At 37.7% G+C, this 21,603-nt stretch overlaps 1 protein-coding gene across 22 annotated transcripts in view; it reads left to right on the forward strand.

The window, feature by feature from the left end:
* The window catches only part of SCMH1 (Scm polycomb group protein homolog 1), a 242,035-nt gene that overhangs the window by 37,430 nt on the left and 183,002 nt on the right, over positions 1-21,603 (forward strand). For 11 of the 22 annotated variants that reach the window (XM_063665548.1, XM_063665544.1, XM_063665534.1 and 8 more), the window contains one exon: positions 15,917-16,046. The exons of 3 other annotated variants lie outside the window; for them this stretch is intronic. Coding sequence is in view for 10 of the 19 variants with exons in the window: in XM_063665534.1 (XP_063521604.1) it covers positions 16,034-16,046 (13 nt within the window). In the remaining 9 variants the exon portion in view is untranslated. Of the gene's footprint in view, positions 1-7,694; positions 7,772-15,916; positions 16,047-21,603 lie in introns of those variants that run through there. 8 more of the 22 variants (XM_054492597.1, XM_054492603.2, XM_063665532.1 and 5 more) reach the window with 1 other exon arrangement.

A 21,603-nucleotide genomic window follows, 5' to 3' on the forward strand; every position in this document is an offset into this window, starting at 1 on the left:
TGTCTCAAAAATAAAAAAACTCAAAAAGCTAAATAACCATAAACTTTGGTCTCTGAAGTGAAACTGGACATGTGTTTTTTTTCTCATGCCTCTTGGTTCCTGCTAGTTCTGTGCTTGCATACAAAGGTTTCCTGAGTTGTTTAAAGAGGCATTACTCTCAGGAGTTGGCATGAAGAAGGTTCCTAGTAAATACTGAGCACTATTCTGCCTGAGCTGTTTAAGATTGCTTGTTCTATATTCTTTTTACATTGCCTTAAATTAATTTTAAAAAAATCAATGATATGCCTTAGCCAAATACCTATTACCTTTCAAAGATTATTTCTTGCCCTCTTAAGTCACTTCTCTAGAGAAGAGAGCCCCTTCCTGAGTTCTTTACCATTTTGGAGTCACAGGATACACATTTCACTGGAAGCCCCTTTTTGGTGAGAAAAGAGGTAGTCTCAGAGTTTCCCAACCAGAAATGAGTGTCAAGGCAATTGCTTAAGTTGCTCATTGAAGACAACTAATATCACTTGATAAGGTTCCTTATTTCAATTTTCTGTGAAGCCATAAAATCAGATACTTGTAGAGGTGAATGATGAGGAAACAGGCATGCAGCTAGTTTGCAGTAAATGTGGGACCCACCTGGGACGGCACTAAGAGAACACTTGAGTTCTAACCTTCTGTTTTTCTGTTGAGGAAATGGCAGCCCTGAGGAAGTGACTTCTCAGTAGTAGAATGAACCAGGCCAAATCTAGATCTTTCATCTCAGTTTCTTGATGCAGAGATACCATGTTTACCCTCAAGTTTGTAATTCTGTGGGATTCATATAAGATCCCAGATAATGCCATGGATTTATAACTCCCTCAGTTTTTAAAAGATAAGAATCTGAGACTTTAGAGGGGATTTACAGAATGGTTTATGGATGCTGTTCTGTCAAGCTCAAATTACTTTATTTACCCATCTTCATGGCCCAAGTAGTTGAGGATCTAATCTACTGTCAGAGCTCTTTGTCCAAGGAGATAGTTTTCTATATAGGATTCTAACCTATTAGATTCTAAGAGGTTGAAGTTGATCTTGAGATCTCTGGTCCCTTGTAACATTGACATCTTTCAACGGTCTGCTTAGGCAGTGTGTGAACTGATTTAAAAAAATGGTACAGGTTAGTAATTTCTTACCTGTCCCCAAAGCCATATGAGTGAGACCTCAGCTTTTCATTTTGTTACCATGAAAAGCTTTTAGTAGGTGACTCCTGTTTGTAGATGGTGACATGCATTCAAATCTTCACTCCAGAAAACCTTAGAGAAAAAGCCATTCTAAGAAGAGTAATGTTCTGGAGAGCTACAGGATTGTTCCATTATAGATTAAAGTTTTGTTTTTAAAAATTATTTTAGTTGGAAATTAAAATGGATCATACCCCTTCTTCCCTTTAATTTAGTTTAATGAGACTAATTTAGTATGTGTATGTGTGCGTGTGTAAAGGGTACAAAGTTCCATGGATTTTTAGTGTCTATTCCTAACTCTGTTTTCCTTACAAGCATTATTATTATTATTATTATTATATTTATTTATTTATATATTTTTTTGAGACGAGTTTCGCTCTCAGGCTGGAGTGCAGTGGCGCAGTCTCAGCTCACTGCAAGCTCCGCCTCCTGGGTTCACACCATTCTCCGGCCTCGGCCTCCCGAGTAGCTGGGACTACAGGTGCCTACCACCACACCCAGCTAATGTTTTTTTGTATTTTTAGTAGAGACGGGGTTTCACCATGTTAGCCAGGATGGTCTCGATCTCCTGACCTTGTGATCCACCCGCCTCAGCCTCCCAAAGTGCTGGGATTACAGGCATGAGCCACTGCGCCCGGCCACAAGCATTATTTTTATAGAATTGTGAGGTTTCCAGGAATGTATACAGTTGTAAAAAACACCTAGATTTAAGTCTGTGGATCACAATCAAAAAAGATCTGAAAGCCAGTGCCAATTAGTTCCTTCCTTGCACTAATAATACTTTTTTACATTTGTTTAAGATTTGCCTATTTGCCAAGCCTCTGTACATACACACTGTATATGGTCTATGATAAGTAAACTAGGGATAGTCTTCTTGTTTTAAACTATACTAGGCAGGCATAAGGAAACCAAAAAGAGGATGGACTTTGAAATCAATCTTTCTTTGATTTGAATTTTAATTTAGATTCAGGGGGTACATGTGCAGGTTTGTTACAAGGGTATATTGCATGATGCTGAGGTTTGGGCTTCCATTGAGTTCATCACCCAGATAGTGAACACAGTACCCAATAGGAAGTTTTCAGCATCCTCCCACCCCTACCCCCTATTGTGGAGTCCCTAGTGTGTATTAGTCTTACTTTTATGTTCATGTGTACCTGATATTTAGCTCCCACTTATAAACAAGTACATGTGATATTTGGTTTTCTGAAATCAGACAACCTTTAATATTAGCTTTTGCATTTAGAAGTTGAGTGACCATGGGTGCCTTAATCCTTAACTTCCAAAGTTCAGCTTAAAAAAAATGTAAATGGGAACAGTAATGCCAGAATTGTTGCGTGCTTTAAGTCAAGTAATAAAAACACCTGCCAGGAGCACAGTGGATGACTCTCACAAAACAAAATGTTGAGTGGAAGGAAGTGGACATAAAAGAGTACATATGATATGATTTCATTTATATAACATTCAAAACAGGCAAAACTAACCTACGGTGATAGAAGTCAAGACAATGGCTACTCTTGGGTGGAGCAGTAACCAGGAGGGGAGGGCACAGGGGATATTTATTGGGGTGCTAGTAATGTGCTCTTTCTTGGTTTGGAGATACATTATAAAAATTCACTAAGCTTGTATACTTATGATTTATGCACTTTTGGGTAATAATGTTATAGTTTAATAAGAAGTTATTTTTAAAGTGCCTAACACATAGTTGATTCTCTTCTGCTATGATGGTTCTTTAGGTTAACAACATGAAAATTTATTTTAACAGAATGATCCTAGCCTCTTTTCCTTGTAATCTTTCCATTTCTTTGTTCTGTAATAGTCCCTTTTTCCTAATTCCAGTTTTATACCTTGGCATGTTTAATAAATATATACTGATGATAATCCCAATTGGTGTGGTTGGAGGAGTTTAGGTCAGTCAGGCAAGGTGAAATTGAATGTCAGTGTCATCTAGGAGTATATACCATTCTCTGATCTTTAGATAATTTGGTGATGTTTTGCTTTTCACATGAAGATTTCCCTGATTTGTGTAACACGATCTTGTCGAATATCAGACAGACTTTATCATTTACTTTTTAACGGTGAAATATTGGACATATTCTGTTATTTCTTGCACTTTTAATGCAATCCAGTTATAGTGTGGTGGGCTTTGAAATGGTCACTGTCACACCCTGTAGCACCTTACAGTTTTTCCTTGGGTTCTTGTTGCTAAAAGAGAACCATGCTTATTGTTTTTATCTTAACTATTTTTGTACTACAAGGGTAGAAGTAGACTTATATACTAGAAAATTTATGAAAGCTCCTGTTATAAAAAACAATTCTTGAAAATTCAAATTTTAAAAACTGAGGAAGTTACTTCTTCTGCTAAGCACTGCTAGACTATGTGTGGGATATAAAATAAGCCTATGACAATCTCTGCCCTCACAGAGGGTGGACTCCTGCTATAAAGACAGGCTTCTGCTTTGTGGGGGTAGATAGAAAATGAGTTTGTCCACACTTGCTTTTTGTGTTTTGGACATTGGCTTTGAGAGGAAGTCTCTCTGATGGAGATGCTAGCAAGCCCCTCTAAACCCCAGAGAACTGTGGTGATGATCATATGGATTCAGTTGGAGCCAAGAGACAAAGAATGGACTGTGACTTCATCAGCGATCAGTAATATGACAAAGTGTTAGGGGGCTGAGGCAGCACCCTCTATATATCAGACACTTACTTACATTAATTCATGAAAATAGATCATGACATTGAACGTTTCCTAACCTTGGGGTAGGCACTATTACTTCCATTTTAAAGATGTAGAAATTGAGGTCCAGAGACACTTAGTAACCTGTCCAAGTTTACATAGCTAGTGACAAGGTTAGTATTCAAGCCCAAAGCCCATCTGTACTGCATGCTATGTATAGATAGTAACATTACCCAGAGAAGGAATATGTTTATTAGAAGATAAACAATTTGGAAACATGTTAAACAGGAAGTCATAAAGAAAGTTGATAGAGGACTACATCTAGGACTGCCAAGGGAAAGGAATTCTGTGGCTCAAGATTGGATTTCTTGAAAGTCCCCATGAAGCTCTTTGTGTTCCTTTTGCAAGACGGTTGAATGAGGCTATCAAACACTGATGCACATCCATCTGTTGCCTGTTTTTTTTTTTTAATTGTGGCAAAATATACATAAACTTAAAGTTTACCATCTTAAGACATTAAGTACATTTATAGTGTGTGTAGCCTTCACCATTATCCATCCCTAGAATTTTTTTAAATCATCCCAAACAGAAATTCTGTACCCATTAAATATAACTCTCCTCTTTCCACCAGTTCCCTGGTAACCCTTATTTAACTTTCCATCTCTATAAATTTACCTATTATAGGTTCCTCATGTAAGTAGAATAGTACAGTAGTTGTCCTTTTGTGTCTGGCCAGTTTCACTTAGCACAATGCCTTCAAGGTTCATCCATGTTGTAGCATTTATCAGAATTGCATTCCTTTTTATGGCTGAGTTTTCCATTGTATGTGTATATCCAATCATCTGTTTTGTTTATCCAATCATCTGTTGATGGAAACTTAGATTGTTTCCCACTTTTGGCTATTGTGAATCATGCTGCTATGAACATTGGTGCACAGGTGTGTTTGAATCCCTGCTTTAAATTCTTTTGGGTATATAACTAGGGGTGGAATTGCTGGATCATATGATAATTCCACATTTGACTTTTTGAAGAACTGCCAACCATTTTCCACAGCAGCTGTACCATTTTACATTCCCACCAGCAATGCACGATGGTTCCAGTTTTCCCGTATCCTCACCAGCACTTGTTATTTTCCTTTTTTTATAAGAGCCATCCTAATAAGTGTGAAATAGTATATTATTGTAGGTATTTTTGCATTTCTTTAATGATTATTGATGCTGAGCATCTTTTCATGTGGTTATTGGCCATCTTTAATGATTATTCATGCTGAGCATCTTTTCATGTGGTTATTGGCCATCTGTATATCTTCTTTGGAGAATTATCTTTTGCCCATTTTTGAATTGGGTTGTTTAGGTTTTTTGTTCTTCTTGTTGTTGAATTATAGGAGTTCCGTGTGTATTTTGGATATTGACAAACTACAAACATGATTTGCAAGTATTGTCTCCGATTCTGTGGGCTGTCTTTTCACTCTCATGATAGGATCTTTTGATGCACAAAAGTTTTTCATTTTGGTGAAGTCCAATTTATCTGTTTTCTGTTTTGTTGCCTGTGTTTTATTTGTCATATCCTATAGTCATTGCCAAATCTAAAATGTTAAAGATTTTCCCCTATGTTTTCTTCTAAGAGTTTTATAGTTCTAGCTCTTACATTTATTTAGGTCATTGATAAATTTTGAGTTAATTTTTTTGTATATGGTATAAGGTAAGTATTCAACTTCATTCTCCTGCATGTGGATATTCAGTTTTCCCAGACCTGTTTGTTGAAGAGTGTCCTTTTCCCATTAAATGGTCTTGGGACTTTTATTGAAAATTAACTATTTTTGAGCTCTCTGTTTTATTACATTGGTCTATTTATCTATCCTTATGCCAATACTATACTATTTTGATTACTGTAGCTTTGTAGTACGTTTTAGAATTAGAAAGTATAAGTTTTCTAACTTTGTTCTTTTTTTCAAGATTGTTTGAGCTATTTGGAATCCTTTAAGATTCTTTGTGAATTTTTTAGGACAACTTTTTCTATTTGTGCAAAAATGCCATTTGGATTTTGATAGGGATTGCGTTGAATCTGTAGATTGCTTTGGATAGTATTGCCATCTTAACAATATTAGTCTTTCAGTTCATGAACACAGAACAGAATATCTTTTCATTTACTTACATCTTCTTTAACTTCTTTCTGCAATATTTTGTAGTTTTCAGTGTACAAGTCTTTAGCCGTGTTAGTTAAATTTATTCCTAAATATTTTATTCTTTTTGATGCTATTTAAATGGAATTATTTTCTTAATTTTCTTTGCACACTGTTCATTGCTAGCATATAGAAATGCAACTACACTTTGTGTGTGACTTTGTATCCTGCAACTTTGCTGAATTCATTTATTAGCTCTAACAGCTTTTTTGTGGAATCTGTAGAGTTTCCTACATATAAGAGCATATCATCTGCAAACAGAGATCATTTTACTTCTTCCTTTCAAAATCTGAATGCCTTTAATTCCTTTTTCTTGCCTAATTACTTTAGCTAGAACTTCCAGTACTATGTTTAATAGAAATGGTGAAAGTGGCTATCTTTGTCCTATTCCTAATCTTAGGGGAAAAGCTTTCAGTCTTTCACCATTGAGTATAATATTAGCTGTGAGTTTTTAATATATGGCCTTTATTATGTTGAAGAAGTTCCCTTCTATTCTTAGTTTATTGTGTATTTTCATTATAAAGCACATTAAATTTTGTCAAATGCTTTCTCTACATTGACGTTACCGTGTGCCTTTTTTTTTTTTTACTTCATTCTATTTATGGTATATTACGTTGATTGATTTTCATATGTTGAACCATCCTTATATTCTGGGAATAAACCTCACTTGGTAATTGTGTATGCTTTTACTACGCTACTAAATTTTGCTTGCTAGTATTTTGTTGAGGATTTTTGCATTCTTAAGGGCTGTTTTTGAAATTAAAGTTTTATTGGAACACAGCCATGCCCATTTCATTTCTGTATTATCGATATTATCTATGGCTACTTTCATGTTTCAATAGAGGCCACACGGCCTGGTAAGCTGCAAATATTTATTATCTGGCCTTTTTTTTTTTTTTTTTTTTGAGACGGAGTTTCAATCTTGTTGCCCAGGCTGGAGTGCAGTGGTATGATCTTAGCTCACCACAACCTCCACCTCCCAGGTTCAAGTGATTCTCCTGCCTCAGCCTCCCCGGTAGGTGGGATTACAGGCATGCGCCACCAAGCCCAGCTAATTTTGTATTTTTAGTAGAGGTGGGGTTCTCCATGTTGGTCAGGCTGGACTTGAACTCCCAATCCACCCACCTTGGCCTCCCAAAGTGCTAGGATTATAGGCGTGAGCCACCATGCCCAGCCTATCTGGCCCTTTATAGAAAAGGTTTGCGAACTTCTGAGTTAGACAAACAACTTCTTACTCTGGTTCCACACTGCCCAAGAAAGCTGATTCTCATTTGGTTCCTGTGTAGATGTACCTTTAAAGTCGAATGGCCCTGGTCACGTACCAGTAAATATTTTAGGCGGTTATATTTCTCACAGTAAATTAATAAATTAACATTCTAGTTTACCCATTATTGTGTAATGACCTACAGCTTTATCCAAAAGAGTCTGTTCCATTTTTAACAGAATCAGGGTTCTGAACTCATAAAGCTGAGGAAAGTATCCTGGAAATTGGAAACTTAACCAAATTGCTGCCCTTGAGAAGCCCTGTCTGGGTAACCAGCCTTCTGGCTTCCTCTGATGAAATCTAATTTCACTGCATATCTTCTTTGATCTACAGTAGTTCATATTTCTATTTTTTTCTGTCTTTCGCTTTTAGATTTCTACATCGTACTAAGGAAGAATGATTTCCTATTTGATATAGCTGAACCATGCAAAAATCAGATCCTTGGAAAGGTCAGAACCTGTATTTATACATAATAGAAATAGAGAGTTATCCTCTATTAGGCTGTGTGTGAATATATGTGTCACAAAAAACAGAGCAAATGAAAAAAGCTTCCCCTTTCTTGACATTTTATTCTGCAATTTTTACAAATTATATGTGCGTTTATAATGTGCAAACTACTCTACACTACTTAAAAGTATGTGTAGAGTACTGTTATTAATCCTGTTTTATAGAAACAATAATGGGCTAAGAGACTTATTCAAAATCCTGTAACTAATAGCTGTAAGATAAAGCCCAGATCTTTTGCCTCTAAGTCTTAACCTTTCCACTGCCTTGTAAGTTCGTAATCAGTGTCAGAATTTAGTAGACATGTAAGTATGCAAGCTGTATGAACATTGGAAATAATGTATGTAAAAGTCTATGAAAAAGTGTTAAAACCCCTTTATGGATGTTAAGTATCATAAATAATTCAGATCTTGACCTTCAATATCTAACATATAATCTTGGGATGATACCAGAGTCCTCAATATGTAATATACCATTGGCTTAGTATAGCAAGCAAAATTCTTTACAAGGTGCCTCCTTTCTACTTTTCTAGCCTCAGCTCATTCAGTTTCTGTCATCTGTCCCTGTAGCTTACTTTGTCCCTTTTCATCTGTAATAAATGGCTAGCATTGTCCAAACACATTGTCCATTTCCATTTCTATGTTCAATTCCACATAATTAGGAAGAATGCCTGAAATGCCTATTTGTCTTTCTTCAGATAATCCTAGCTCAACTTCATCTCCTCCATGAAGCTTTCCTCAACCCTCCCCAACCCCTGGCAAAGTTAATCATTCCCTTCTGTTTTCCCAGAGCACTTTTTTTTTTTCTTTTATTATTATTATTATTATTATTATTATTATTATTATACTTTAGGTTATACAGAGATTTGCTATAAAAAGTGCTCTGATGAAATCTCTGTATAGCAAAAATCACACGATGATTGTATATTTGAATTGCTATCTTTCCTACTAATCTGTGAGTTCTTTGTGAGCATGAACAGGGACTTACACTTATTTGTCTTTGTGTCTTTAACATGTTACTACTAGGCTTAGATTTTGTTACTCAGCTCAGATGTATTTTGTTTAATGAATAAAATAAGAGCTGCAGTTCTTTCCTTATAAGGATCTGTATGTACAGTATTCTAAGTGGGAGACTGACCACACAAAAATACCTAGAAACACATAAATATATGTAAAACGATATAGTGTATGCTTGAGGTAGAATAGTGGAATGATCAGAGCCAGGTTGAGTTATTTAGGGAAGGATTCCTCTAGGTTAGTAGTTGGCAGTCTATGGCCCACAGGCCAAATCTATCTGCCACCAGTTTTTTGTAAATAAAGTTTTACTGGAACATAGCCATGTTCATTTGTTAGTGTATTATATGTCTGCCTTAATGCTATGATAACAGAGTTGAGCAGTTGCAACAGAGGCCATATGTCCTGTAAAACTGAAAATATTTGCCATCTGGCCCTTTACAGAAAAGGTTTGCCAACCCCTGCTCTAGGAGTGGGCTTTGGATGTGAAAAGAAGAGGAATGTGAATTGGTGAAGCATCAGTGTGCATCATAATGCAATGAAAACCAGCCATAGTAGTAGGTATGCTGGGTAGGAAAGCTCCACTCCAATCCAGTTTGTCAGAGAGAACTATGCTGAAGAGATTAAATGTCAAGAATGTTTGGATTGAGAAAGAGGGAACACAAATCTAATGGAAGGAAATTTTGAAGTAAACACTCCGGGCCTGCAGCAAAATAGTTTCCTAAATAGTAGCAAAGGATGATGATGAAGGAAAAGGAAGCAGCAACATAAATTAACATTGACTGAGTGTTTACTGTGTGCCAGGTACTGTTCTAAGTGGTGTGTGTGTGTGTGTCTCCTATTTAATCCTCTCAACAACTAAACGAGATAATTGCTATTATTGTCTTTATTTTGCTGCGAAGGAAACTCAGGCACAGGAGGCTAAGTTAACTTGGTCAAGTTAATACAACTGGTAAGTGATAGAACCAAATCTGAACCCAGGCTGTCAGTCTGCAGAGTCTTCATAATTGAGAAGAGGAAATCTGGAGGTATTTGGTAAAAATACCTTAAGCTTGGAGTAAGGTACTTAGTCCAAGTAATTGGGAAAGGTGCTATCCCAACATGGTAAAAAGAAAATGAACAGACAATAAAAGAGTAATGATGGAAGGCAGGGTGTCCAATTAGAAGAGTATACTATGGATTAGGCAGAATGGGCAGGGCAAGGAAGCAGATACTTAAGACATGTTATATAGTCATACAGTAAGATATGTTATATAGTCAATCATTGCGTTTAACCTTGATGAGACCAGAAAGCAATTAACTTTTCCTTGCACACATGAAAGCTGTCCCAAAATACTTGAAGAGCTGGTATATCCAATTGAGATATAGATTAGCAGTGACTTTCAAGGAGGTAAGGGGCATTCAGCCTTCCCACAAAAATATACACACCTTAGTATCCCAAGTGTATTATAATTGGTGGAGGTGTCAAGTCATAACACACACCATTCTCTCTCATTCTGTCTCCCTAAGAGGACTGGTTCCTGTCCAACCCTGTATGATTGCTATGGTAAATATTTACCCCTTTGGACAATTTTTTTTAAAAAAATACATATATATTGTATGTAAGTTAAAATAATATGTATACACTATGAAAATTTTGCCAATAGAAGTATACCAAATGCAAACATTGGCTAGAGATGGTAGGATTGGAGATGGAAGGAGGAGGAGACATTAAACTAAATGACTTTCAACATTTCTTCCAAATCTATGGTTCTATGTTTATACCAGCAGAGTGGTAAGCACAAAGGAAAAGACCACAATGTGACTTTGACATGGTTGGCTTGAATAGAGGGCAAAATGGTATAGGAGAAAATCCAATATATGAAATCTAAATTTATAGAGCAGATTACTTTGCAGTGAACCTTGGACTTATTTTTATAAAGATTGCTTTTAACTAGCCATTTTGGTATGTTCAAATATACTTAATTTTAATAAAAAATTGCATTTACACTTAACTTGTCAGTAGTATATTTACTGTGTAAAATAAAGCAGACACACATTGTTCATTACTTCAAAGAAGGAAGAGATTTCAGCCAAGTTATGTTGTAGTAGCTACAGTGGAAATAATTGAGCTGGGCCTTGCCCATAAACCTGCAATATGATAGAACTTAAAAGGGGGCCAGGCATGGTAACTCACACCTGTAATCCCAGCACTTTGGGAGGCCAAGACAGGAGGATTGCTTGAGGCCAGGAGTTCAAGACCAGCCTGGATAACATAGTGAGACCTCGCCTCTACAAAAAATAAAAAAGTTAGCCAGGCACATTGATGCACACCGGTAATCCTAGCCACTCAGGAGGCTGAGGTAGGAGGATCGCATGAGTCAAGGAGTTTGAGGCTGCAGTGAGCTATGATCATGCCACTGTACTCCAGCCTGAGCAACAGGGTGAGACCCTGTCTCTTAAAAACTAGCTAACTTAAAAGATACCTTAGGTATGTAAGGTATGTAAAGTGCCTACCACAGTGCCAGTAAATGGTAGATGGAGACGCAGAAGAGAAAAAAGATGATGGTGGTGATGATGCTGTTGTTATGTCTTCTGTCCCCATATCACACTTCTGTAAGGCTTCAGAGAGAAAGTTGGTATTGTATATATTTGTATACACACATACATACATGCACACACATACTGTCCATGCTACAAAACCTGAACTTGCACAGTGTTGTTTATAAAAACCAGGACTCAGATTCGGAGTCTCAGATTTGGAAGGAACTTTAAAGGTTACCCAGTCCAGCCTCCCTCTTCCTCCTAATGATTTAGTATCTTCACCAGTAGGTTATTTTACCTCTGCTTTCACATCCTTAGTGATGGCAAATTCATGCCTCTCCTTCCCAGAGAGCTTATCCCACTTTTGGATACAGAGCTCTGACTGGCAGAAAGTTCTTCCTAATAATGTGCTGAAGTCTATCTACCTATAGCTTCCACCCACTGGTTCTAATTCTCTCCCTTGGGGTAATATTGAACAAGTAGAGCAAGTCTCATCTCTCTCCTACATGAAATCCCTCCAGATATTTGCAAACAGCTCTCATGTTTCCCCTGAGTCTTTCCTTCTAGTTAACCTTCCCTAGTTTCTTAAATTCTCACTCTCCTTGTTGCTTTCCTTTAAATGAGATTGTGCATTTGTATCTCATTCAAAATATAGGACCTAGAATTAAACATAAAATCCTACTTCTGATATGTTTGGACTGGCAAGAATGGAGCATCCAGGACTGTCATCGTCTTTATTCCAGATATTGACTGGAATAATGATGATGCTGATGCATTGCTTATTTAATGACATCAGATCCATATATGTCTGCTAGGAACTATGATGTGGCACTATAGGAACCACTGAACTTCTTCTCTGTTCAAGAAGCATGAGCCAGAAGCATTCCAAAAAGCATTAGCTTCTCTTATGCTCTGCCTCACACCTCTGCAAGTTTCTGGAAAGGGTAAACATTATACATAGTTAAAGAATACTAGGACTGCCTGTAGGACAAAGGAAGTCATGGCATTTTCATTAGCCACTTATTGCTAGCTGCATTACTTGTTAAAGGAAATACTGTTGTTCTCATGGGTTCTTCTCTGTGCATACACAAAGATGTATAGTTACTACAAAGCAAGTGGAGCAGGGGGACACCAAAGAGATATGCTCCATCTTCTTTGTTCACCTCTGCTACATGGAGGAGACAGGATTTATTGCTTTCGTTGAGAAAGAGATTGGCCAGTTTCCTTCCTCCCCCTTCTTCTGGTGGATCATTCCAGAAGAATATTACATCTCATCATACTTATCTCCTAATAAAGTAAAAGTAAATGAAGGAGAGCTGGAGGCAGAGAATCAGCTGAGATGTGCTAGAAATACTTGGCTGGGCGCGGTGTCTCATGCCTTGTAATCCCAGCACTTTGGGAGGCCGAGGCGAGTGGATCACCTGAGGTCAGGAGTTCAAGACCAGCCTGGCCAACATGATGAAACCCTGTCTCTACTAAAAATACAAAAAATTAGCCAGGCTTGGTGGCAGGCACCTCTAATCCCAGCTACTCAGGAGGCTAAGGCAGGAGAATCGCTGGAACCCGTGAGGCAGAGGTTGCAGTGAGCCAACATCGTGCCACTGCACTCCAGCCTGAGCAACAAGAGTGAAACTCCGTCTCAAAACAAAGTAACAACAACAACAACAAAAAACTTGTTAATGAGAGAGTGGCTGATCAGTGGCACATCACAGATGAATCCTCTGTCTCCTGCCTCCCTGTAGCTTGTCCTTCATCACCACAGTGAGCAGATGTCCTGCTCACAGCTTTTCTATTTTGATTTCTCTGCATATTGGCATAGTATTATGATTTATCTAAAACTGAGAGTTCTGTCCTTTCTTATTGAGTTTTCAGAAGTGTGTTTGATGCATCTTTTTTCTGTTTTCCAGTTTCCATTTCTAGGGGAAGTATTCCTCTCTTCCTGTTCTTTGAAATACTTAACACAATATCTGGCATGTAGTAAACACTTAAAATGATAGTTATATATTAATAATTTGACTGTTATTACTATACAAGTGATAATTTGTAACTAAGTTTTTAATTGTATCTTAATATATGAAGAATTCTACTTTTCCTTGCTTCAAGTGGTGGCCTGTTGTGATTGTTTTATTACATTTTGAAAGGATACTGCCATAGCCTTACAGATTCTTCTACTACCTATTATACTTCTTTCAATGGTTTCCAGAAATACGGAGTCATTACATTCTCCAGATCTGCACTATGCAATGAGTAGCCACTACCATGTATGTCTAATTAAATTTAAATTTAATAAAAATTAAATACAATTAAAAATGCACTCAGTTGCACTAGCTACATTTCAAGTCCTAAATAACCACATGTGGCTAGTGGCTACCCATTGGACAACAGGAATATTGAACATTTCCATCATTGCATTAAATTTTGAGAGGCTGAGGCTGGCAGATCCTTGAGGTCAGGAGTTCGAGACCAGCCTGGCCAACATGGCGAAACCCCATCTCTACTAAAAATACAAAAATTAGCCAAGCGTGGCGGCACATGCCTGTAATCCCAGCTACTCTGGAGTCACTGCTTTGGATATTAGTAATCTACGCTCTTGTGCTCTTTTCTTAGAAATTTAAGAGGATATATTTTCTAGGGTGTTCCTAAGGCTAATCTCTTAATGTTTCAGGGCTCTGAACATGCATTTTGAGGATTCACGTTACTGTTCTTATTCCAGCCCCTTAGTGCCATTACTATCTTTTGGAATAAATATAGGAACTTTCACATCCTCCAAGAAGATTATACTACCATAAATTTTATTTTGTTTATTTTTATTTATTTATTTATTTTGGGACAGTGTTTCTTTTGCCCAGGCTGGAATGCAGTGGTATGACCATAGCTCACTGCAGCCTCGACCTTCTGAGCTCAGGTGATCCTCCTGCCTTAACCTCCCAAGTAGCTGGAATTATAGGTGCATACGCCACCACACCTGGCTAATTTTTATATTTTTTTTGTAGAGACGGAGTTTCACCATGTTTCTGAGTCTGAAACTCCTAAAGATGGGGGTCTCACTGTGTTGCCCAGGCTGGTCTCAAACTCTTGAGTTCAGGCAATTCCCCCCCACTTCAGCCTCCTAAAATACTGGGATTACAGATGGTCCTCCTGCCTTAACCTCTTTACAGGTGTGAGCCACCACATCCAGCCATTAAGCACTTTCAAAGCCATTTTTTCATTTGTTATTTACAGCAGCCCAGTGAAGCAAGTAGCATTGGGATTATTATTCCCATTTTACTAATAAGAAAACTGAGATTTAGTTAAGTTACATGCCTAAAGTCTTTTTTTGTTTTTTGGGGCTTTTTTTTTTTTTGACTGAGTCTCACTCTGTCGCCCAGGCTGGCGTGCAGTGGCATGATCTCAGCTCACTGCAACCTCCGCCTCCTGGGTTCAAGTGATTCTCATGCCTCAGCCTCCCGAGTAGCCGGGATTACAAGCATATGCCACCATGCTTGGCTAATTTTTGTATTTTTAGTAGAGATGGGGTTTCGCCATGTTGGCCAGGCTGGTCTCGAACTCCTGACCTCAAGGATCTGTCAGCCTCAGCCTCTCAAAGTGCTGGGACTACAGACGTGAGCCACCGTGTCTGGCCATGTTACCTGCCTAACGTCTTAAAGGGAAAATAAACATTAAGGCAAAATAGAGTTGAGATTCAGATCAGGGTAAAATTTTAACATCAAATTCAGCATTTTTTGTTTTGTTTTTACTTTGTTTTTGTTCTACTTTACTCCCACTCTGACTGTAATAAAAGAGTGAAAGTTCTTTAGGGGAACTGAGGTACTCCCAAAGAATTGCTACAGTCCCATTTGTCCTGTGATCATGTGCTTGGGGTGCCATAACAGAATACCACAGACTGAGTGGCTTAAACAATAGAAATTTATATCCTCAAAGTTCTGGGGGCTGGAAGTTCAGTGTCAGGCTGCTAGCAGGAGAGGCTAGAGATGAGGTCTTTCTCCTTAGCTCATACATGATACCTTCTCTCTGAGTCCTCATGTAGCATTTTTCTCTATGTGAGAGAAAGAGATATCTCTCATGTCTCATCCTTTTGTTTTAAAGAAACCAATTATATCAGATTAGGGCCTCACCTGTATGACTTTATTTAACCTTAATTACCTCCTTAAATGCCCTGTCTCCAAATGTAGTCACACTGGGGGTTAGGGCTTTGATGTATGAATTTGGGGGAGACACAGTTCAGCCCATAACACCATGTTAATGGGTTTTTAGTGTCTTTTGATATTCTGGCTTAACCTGGTTAGCTGGAAACTAAATTTAGTATTTGAATGGGACCAAATGTAGCAAATATCTGTATTCTTTATTTCTGTGAATATAGAGGCTTAATTAAATTCAACCTGTGGTACTTGCTGTAAGGTACTTTGCAACTCCAAGATATTCTAATAGCAAAAAGTCTGTATCTAAATTTCCTACTTTTCTTATAATGTAGCCTAATTGTTAATAATTAGAGATCTCAGTACTTCACAGGTAATAAATGTTCTTCTCCTTCCTCCCCATCTACCTTTTTTACAGATGGAGAAATTAGCATACAAAGAAACTGACTTGTCAGAAGTCAGAGCAAGGTATTGGTGGGTCCAAGGATAAATCCCAAACTTCTTAACCCCTAGACCGGTCTTTAGTCCATTGACTATGCAGCCTAATGGTAAGTATCTTTTTACCCTACTGTGGAGGTAAGAGGGATTAAGAGACCTAGCAAGGACTGGCTTTAAGGAATTCCTCACGACTAATTAGACTACTCGTTATCCTTTTCTTTATAGCCATGATGTCATTTTTGTCATTGGCATGAATTTTCCAGATTGGGAGAGGAGGTTTGAAGTTTTGCTTTTTAAATACTTAAAAATATTTCTCGGTGGCTCATGCCTGTAATCCCAACACACTGGGAAGCCAAGGTGGGCAGATCCCCTGAAGTCGGGAGTTCGAGACCAGCCTGACCAACATGGAGAAACCCCATTTCTACTAAAAATACAAAACTGGCGGGCATGGTGGCGCATGCCTGTAATCCCAGCTACTTGGGAGGCTGAGACAGGAGAATTGCTTGAACCTGGGAGGCGGAGGTTGCTGTGAGCCAAGACTCACCATTGCACTCCAGCCTGGGCAACAAGAGCAAAATTCCATCTCAAAAAAAAAAAAAAAAAAAAATCTGTAACAGTTTGGCTACATGAGAAGTAATTATTAAGAAAGGAAACTATTATTTAATGAATTTGTTCACTGTGTCCAACAGAAATACAATGCAAGCCACTTATGTAGTTTAAAGTTTTCTAGTAGCCACATTTAGAAAGGTAAAAAGAAGAAGGGGCATGGGGGCTCACACCTGTAATCCCGGCATTTTGGGAGGCTAAGGTGGGCCAATTGCTTGAGCCCAGGAATTGGAGACCAGCCTGGGCAACATGGCGAAACCCCATCTCTACAAAGAATACAGAAGAGTAGCCAGTCGTGGTGGTGTGAGCCTGTAGTTCCAGCTACTAGGGAGGTTATAACACTTTATCACACTTATGTAACTCTCTGTCTTCTAGACTAAGAGAGGGTGCCTTGTTGTTTTTTTTAATCCTTATTACCTAGCACAGGGCTGGAACTTAGGTAGTCAATGAATTTTTCGTTTGAAGCATGAATAAATGCAGTTTCAGTATGGAAATATCAAAGATTTTAAGAGGGTTATTTTGAAAATAGTAAGTTGGAAATGGAATTTAAATCTCAAATTGAACAAGATTTAAGAGGAAGCTACTCTCTTTAAACCTATAATATTGCATTCATTGATTCATTTTATTGACCTAGATATGTGAGATAGTAAGGAGAATAAGACATAATCTTTACTGACAAATAGTTCATAATTAAGATATACATGTGATCAAACACAAATACACACGTAAGATATAGACAGTTGCTACTATAATATCTCAGCTCCCATAATATTGTTTGATGCTTAGTGAAACAGAATTTCAAGGCTGAATAGGGTCTTAGAAGTTTATCTAGTTACCTCCCTTTACAACCTGTGAATTTTCTCTCAGCTTGGAAAAGTTTCAGCATCTTTGGTGATAAGTGGTCATTCAGCCTTTCTGCTTGTACATTTTAGTGTATAACCAATCTTCCACAGGACAATTCTCATTGCCAGAAAGTCTCTCTCTGACATCTGCTTCCCTGTAGTGAATGCTTTGTCAAATGCCTCCAATCAAAAGACTACATTTTGTGAAATCCCTGCTGAGCATTCCAGTAGCATGTAAGCTAGAACAGGGGTCTTTTATCTGATTTGTTTAGTGATATATCTCCAGTGCCTAGAATAATGACTGACAAACAGTGGTAATAAATATTTGTTGAATGAATGAATCTAAACATAAGCAGGATTTAGAGCATTATTTCAATTCAGTTTTTTAATTCTCAGATTTACTCCCTTTGTGGACTATTACATATCCTTCATTGCTGTTTCCTGATCAGTTCTTTGCCTGTATGGCATGGTTTAACTTATTAAGCCCTAAATTTTTCATCTGTAAAAAGTTAGTAATAATACCTGAGATGGAATATATGAAAATGTCTGGCACTGGGCCTGGTATATATAGTAATGGTAAGTATTAGTTGAATCTGAAATGGAATCAGTGCAGCAACCTCTGAGCCTCCCCTGACCCTGACATCCCAGGAATGCAAGTTTATTTTTTAAAATTAATTAATTTCAAGAAGTATATATAACACAGAATTTACCATTTTAATAATATTTTAGTGTACAGTTCATTGACACTAAACACATTCACATTGTTGTGCACCCATCACCACCATCAATCTCTAGAACATTTTTCATCTTGCAGAACTGAAACTGTACCCATTAAAAATGGTAAGTTCATTTTTAATATTAGCTTAGGTAAAGCATGACTGAACTGGTAAATCTGTAGTAGAAAAAATAATACATTCTAAAACTAAATATAAATGACATATTATCTGCAGTTTTAAATGATCTGTTTTCAGTTATTGTTTATTAATATGAATAATTGGTATCTTACCATGTGACTTCTAGGTATCATTCTCTATGTCACAGTTGTTTTGATGAGTGTGCATTGAAATACTGACTTTTTAATATGGATAGGTTTTCTGTCATTGCATAACTTTCTGCATTTAGTAAAAAGACAACTTTTTTTTTCTTTTGACTGCTTGTCGTGTGCCAAACTCTAGGAATACTGATTGGCTTAAGATTATTTAGCTCTGACACTCTGACAGGCATAAATGTAGGAGGTGGCACTACTACTTTGCTTAGGGCTGTCACCAGAAAGCTGTTACAAAATAATATTTGTCGTGAACTGTGAGGAATAAATAGGAATTTCCCAAATAGAGAAAAGGGGAAGGTCCAGAGGTATGAAAGAGTATGAGTTTGGATGCAGTTTACAGTTGTATGAGCTTGGAAAGAGTATATGTTTGGATACAGTTTAGGGATTGATCCTTGAAGACTTTTAAATGGGGTAGTGACATGTTTTATCTGATTTATATTTTAGAAAAATAATGCTGATGTATGATTGGAAAGCAGTGAGAACAGACAAAGGAATTAAATAACTGTTTTTATTGGTCAACGTGAGAGATAATGAAATCCTAAACTCTGAATGGGGCAGGGGAGATTAAAGAGAGGAGATGGTTATTTTAGAGGTACAACTGACAGAATTGGATAACCAGTTGGATTTGGAGGGCAAGAGGGATTACAGGTTTCTGATTTGTTATGTTAACTGGGATAGGGACTGCCAGAGAAGAAAGATATAAACTGATTATTAAATAGTACCTATGTATTATAATATACTCTGAAACATGGCCATTATTCTTAGAACACTTTGAAAGAATGATAGGTGACTAGCTCCTTTTTTAATGTGTAGAATTCTATCAGATGCTGTATTCTCTTTATTTTGGGACAGTTGCCTGATTCAGGGACAGTTACCTGATTCACTGAGTAGTTTATGTCAGTACTTAAAAATTACACATCTTGTAATATATTTGTTTCTTTTTCTTTAGTGCTGCTTTCCATGTTTCAGTAGTTTGTACCAAGAGTCTATTTCTTCCTAGAAGTTCCTTTTTCATTGTTTTTTTCGTTTTTGTTTTTTTTTTTTTTTTAGTTTTGTTTTTAAGACAGAGTCTTGCTCTGTTCCCCAGGCTGGAGTGCAGTGACATAATCCTGGCTCACTGCAGCCTGGACTTCTTGGGCTCAAGCAGTCCTCCCATCGCAGCCCCTTGAGTAGCTGAAATCACAGGTTCCACGCCCAGCTAATTTTTTAATTTTTTTGTAGAGACGAGGTCTCGCTATGTTGCTGAGACTGGTCTCGAACTCCTGGGCTCAATGAATCTTCCTGCCTTGGCCTCCCAAAAGTACTGGGATAACAGGCATGGGCCACCGAACTTTTTGAACTATTTGATGCCTTTCTGCCCTTAACTATTTGTTAGTTTGTTCATTTTGCTGCATAATTGAGTATGGATTTTGTTTTCTTTTTTTTATTATTATACTTTAAGTTTTAGGGTGTGTGTGCACAACGTGCAGGTTAGTTACATATGTATACATGTGCCATGTTGGTGTGCTGCACCCATTAACTTGTCATTCAACATTAGGTATATCTCCTAATGCTATCCCTCCCCCCTCCCCCCATCCCACAACAGGCCCTGGTGTGTGATGTTCCCCTTCCTGTGTCCATGTGTTCTCATTGTTCAATTCCCACCTATGAGTGAGCACATGTTTTTTGTCCTTGTGATAGTTTGCTGAGGATAATGGTTTCCAGCTTCATCCATGTCCCTACAAAGGACATGAGCTAATCATTTTTTATGGCTGCATAGTATTCCATGGTGTATATGTGCCACATTTTCTTAATACAGTCTATCATTCTTGGACATTTGGGTTGGTTCCAAGTCTTTGCTATTGTGAATAGTGCCGCAATAAACATACATGTGCATGTGTCTTTATAGCAGCACGATTTATAATCCTTTGTGTATATACCCAGTAATGGGATGGCTGGGTCAAATGGTATTTCTAGTTCTAGATCCCTGAGGAATCGCCACACTGACTTCCACAATGGTTGAACTAGTTTACAGTCCCACCAACAGTGTAAAAGCATTCCTATTTCTCCACATCCTCTCCAGCACCTGTTGTTTCCTGACTTTTTAATGATCGCCATGCTAACTGGTATGAGATGGTATCTCATTGTGGTTTTGATTTGCATTTCTCTGATGGCCAGTGATGATGAGCATTTTTTCATGTGTCTGTTGGCTGCATAAATGTCTTCTTTTGAGAAGTGTCTGTTCATATCCTTTGCCCACTTTTTGATGGGGTTGTTTGTTTTTTTCTTGTAAATTTGTTTGAGTTCATTGTAGGTTCTGGATATTAACCCTTTGTCAGATGAGTAGATTGCAAAAATTTTCTCCCATTCTGTAGGTTGCCTTTTCACTCTGATGGTAGTTTCTTTTGCTGTGCAGAAGCTCTTTAGTTTAATTAGATCCCATTTGTCAATTTTGGCTTTTGTTGCCATTGCTTTTGGTGTTTTAGACATGAAGTCCTTGCCCATGCCTATGTCCCGAATGGTATTGCCTAGGTTTTCTTCTAGGGTTTTTATGGTTTTAGGTCTAACATTTAAGTCTTTAATCCATCTTGAATTACTTTTTGTATAAGGTGTAAGGAAGGGATCCAGTTTCAGCTTTCTACATATGGCTAGCCAGTTTTCCCAGCACCATTTATTAAATAGGGAATCGTTTCCCCATTTCTTATTTTTGTCAGGTTTGTCAAAGATCAGATGGTTGTAGACATGCGGCATTATTTCTGAGGGCTCTGTTCTGTTCCATTGGTCTATATCTCTGTTTTGGTACCAGTACCATGCTGTTTTGGTTACTGTAGCCTCATAGTATAGTTTGAAGTCAGCGTAGTATAGTTTGAAGTAGCGTGATGCCTCCAGCTTTGTTCTTTTGGCTTAGGATTGACTTGGCAATGTGGGCTCTTTTTTGGTTCCATGTGAACTTTAAAGTAGTTTTTTCCAATTCTGTGAAGAAAGTCATTGGTAGCTTGATGGGGATGGTATTGAGTCTATAAATTACCGTGGGCAGTATGGCCATTTTCATGATGTTGATTCTTCCTACCCATGAGCATGGAATGTTCTTCCATTTGTTTGTATCCTCTTTTATTTCATTGAGTAGTGGTTTGTAGTTCTCCTTAAGAGGTCCTTCATGTCCCTTGTAAGTTGGATTCCTAGGTATTTTAT

Source organism: Pongo pygmaeus, chromosome 1 (genome assembly GCF_028885625.2).
Source record: "Pongo pygmaeus isolate AG05252 chromosome 1, NHGRI_mPonPyg2-v2.0_pri, whole genome shotgun sequence".
Lineage (NCBI taxonomy): Eukaryota > Metazoa > Chordata > Mammalia > Primates > Hominidae > Pongo > Pongo pygmaeus.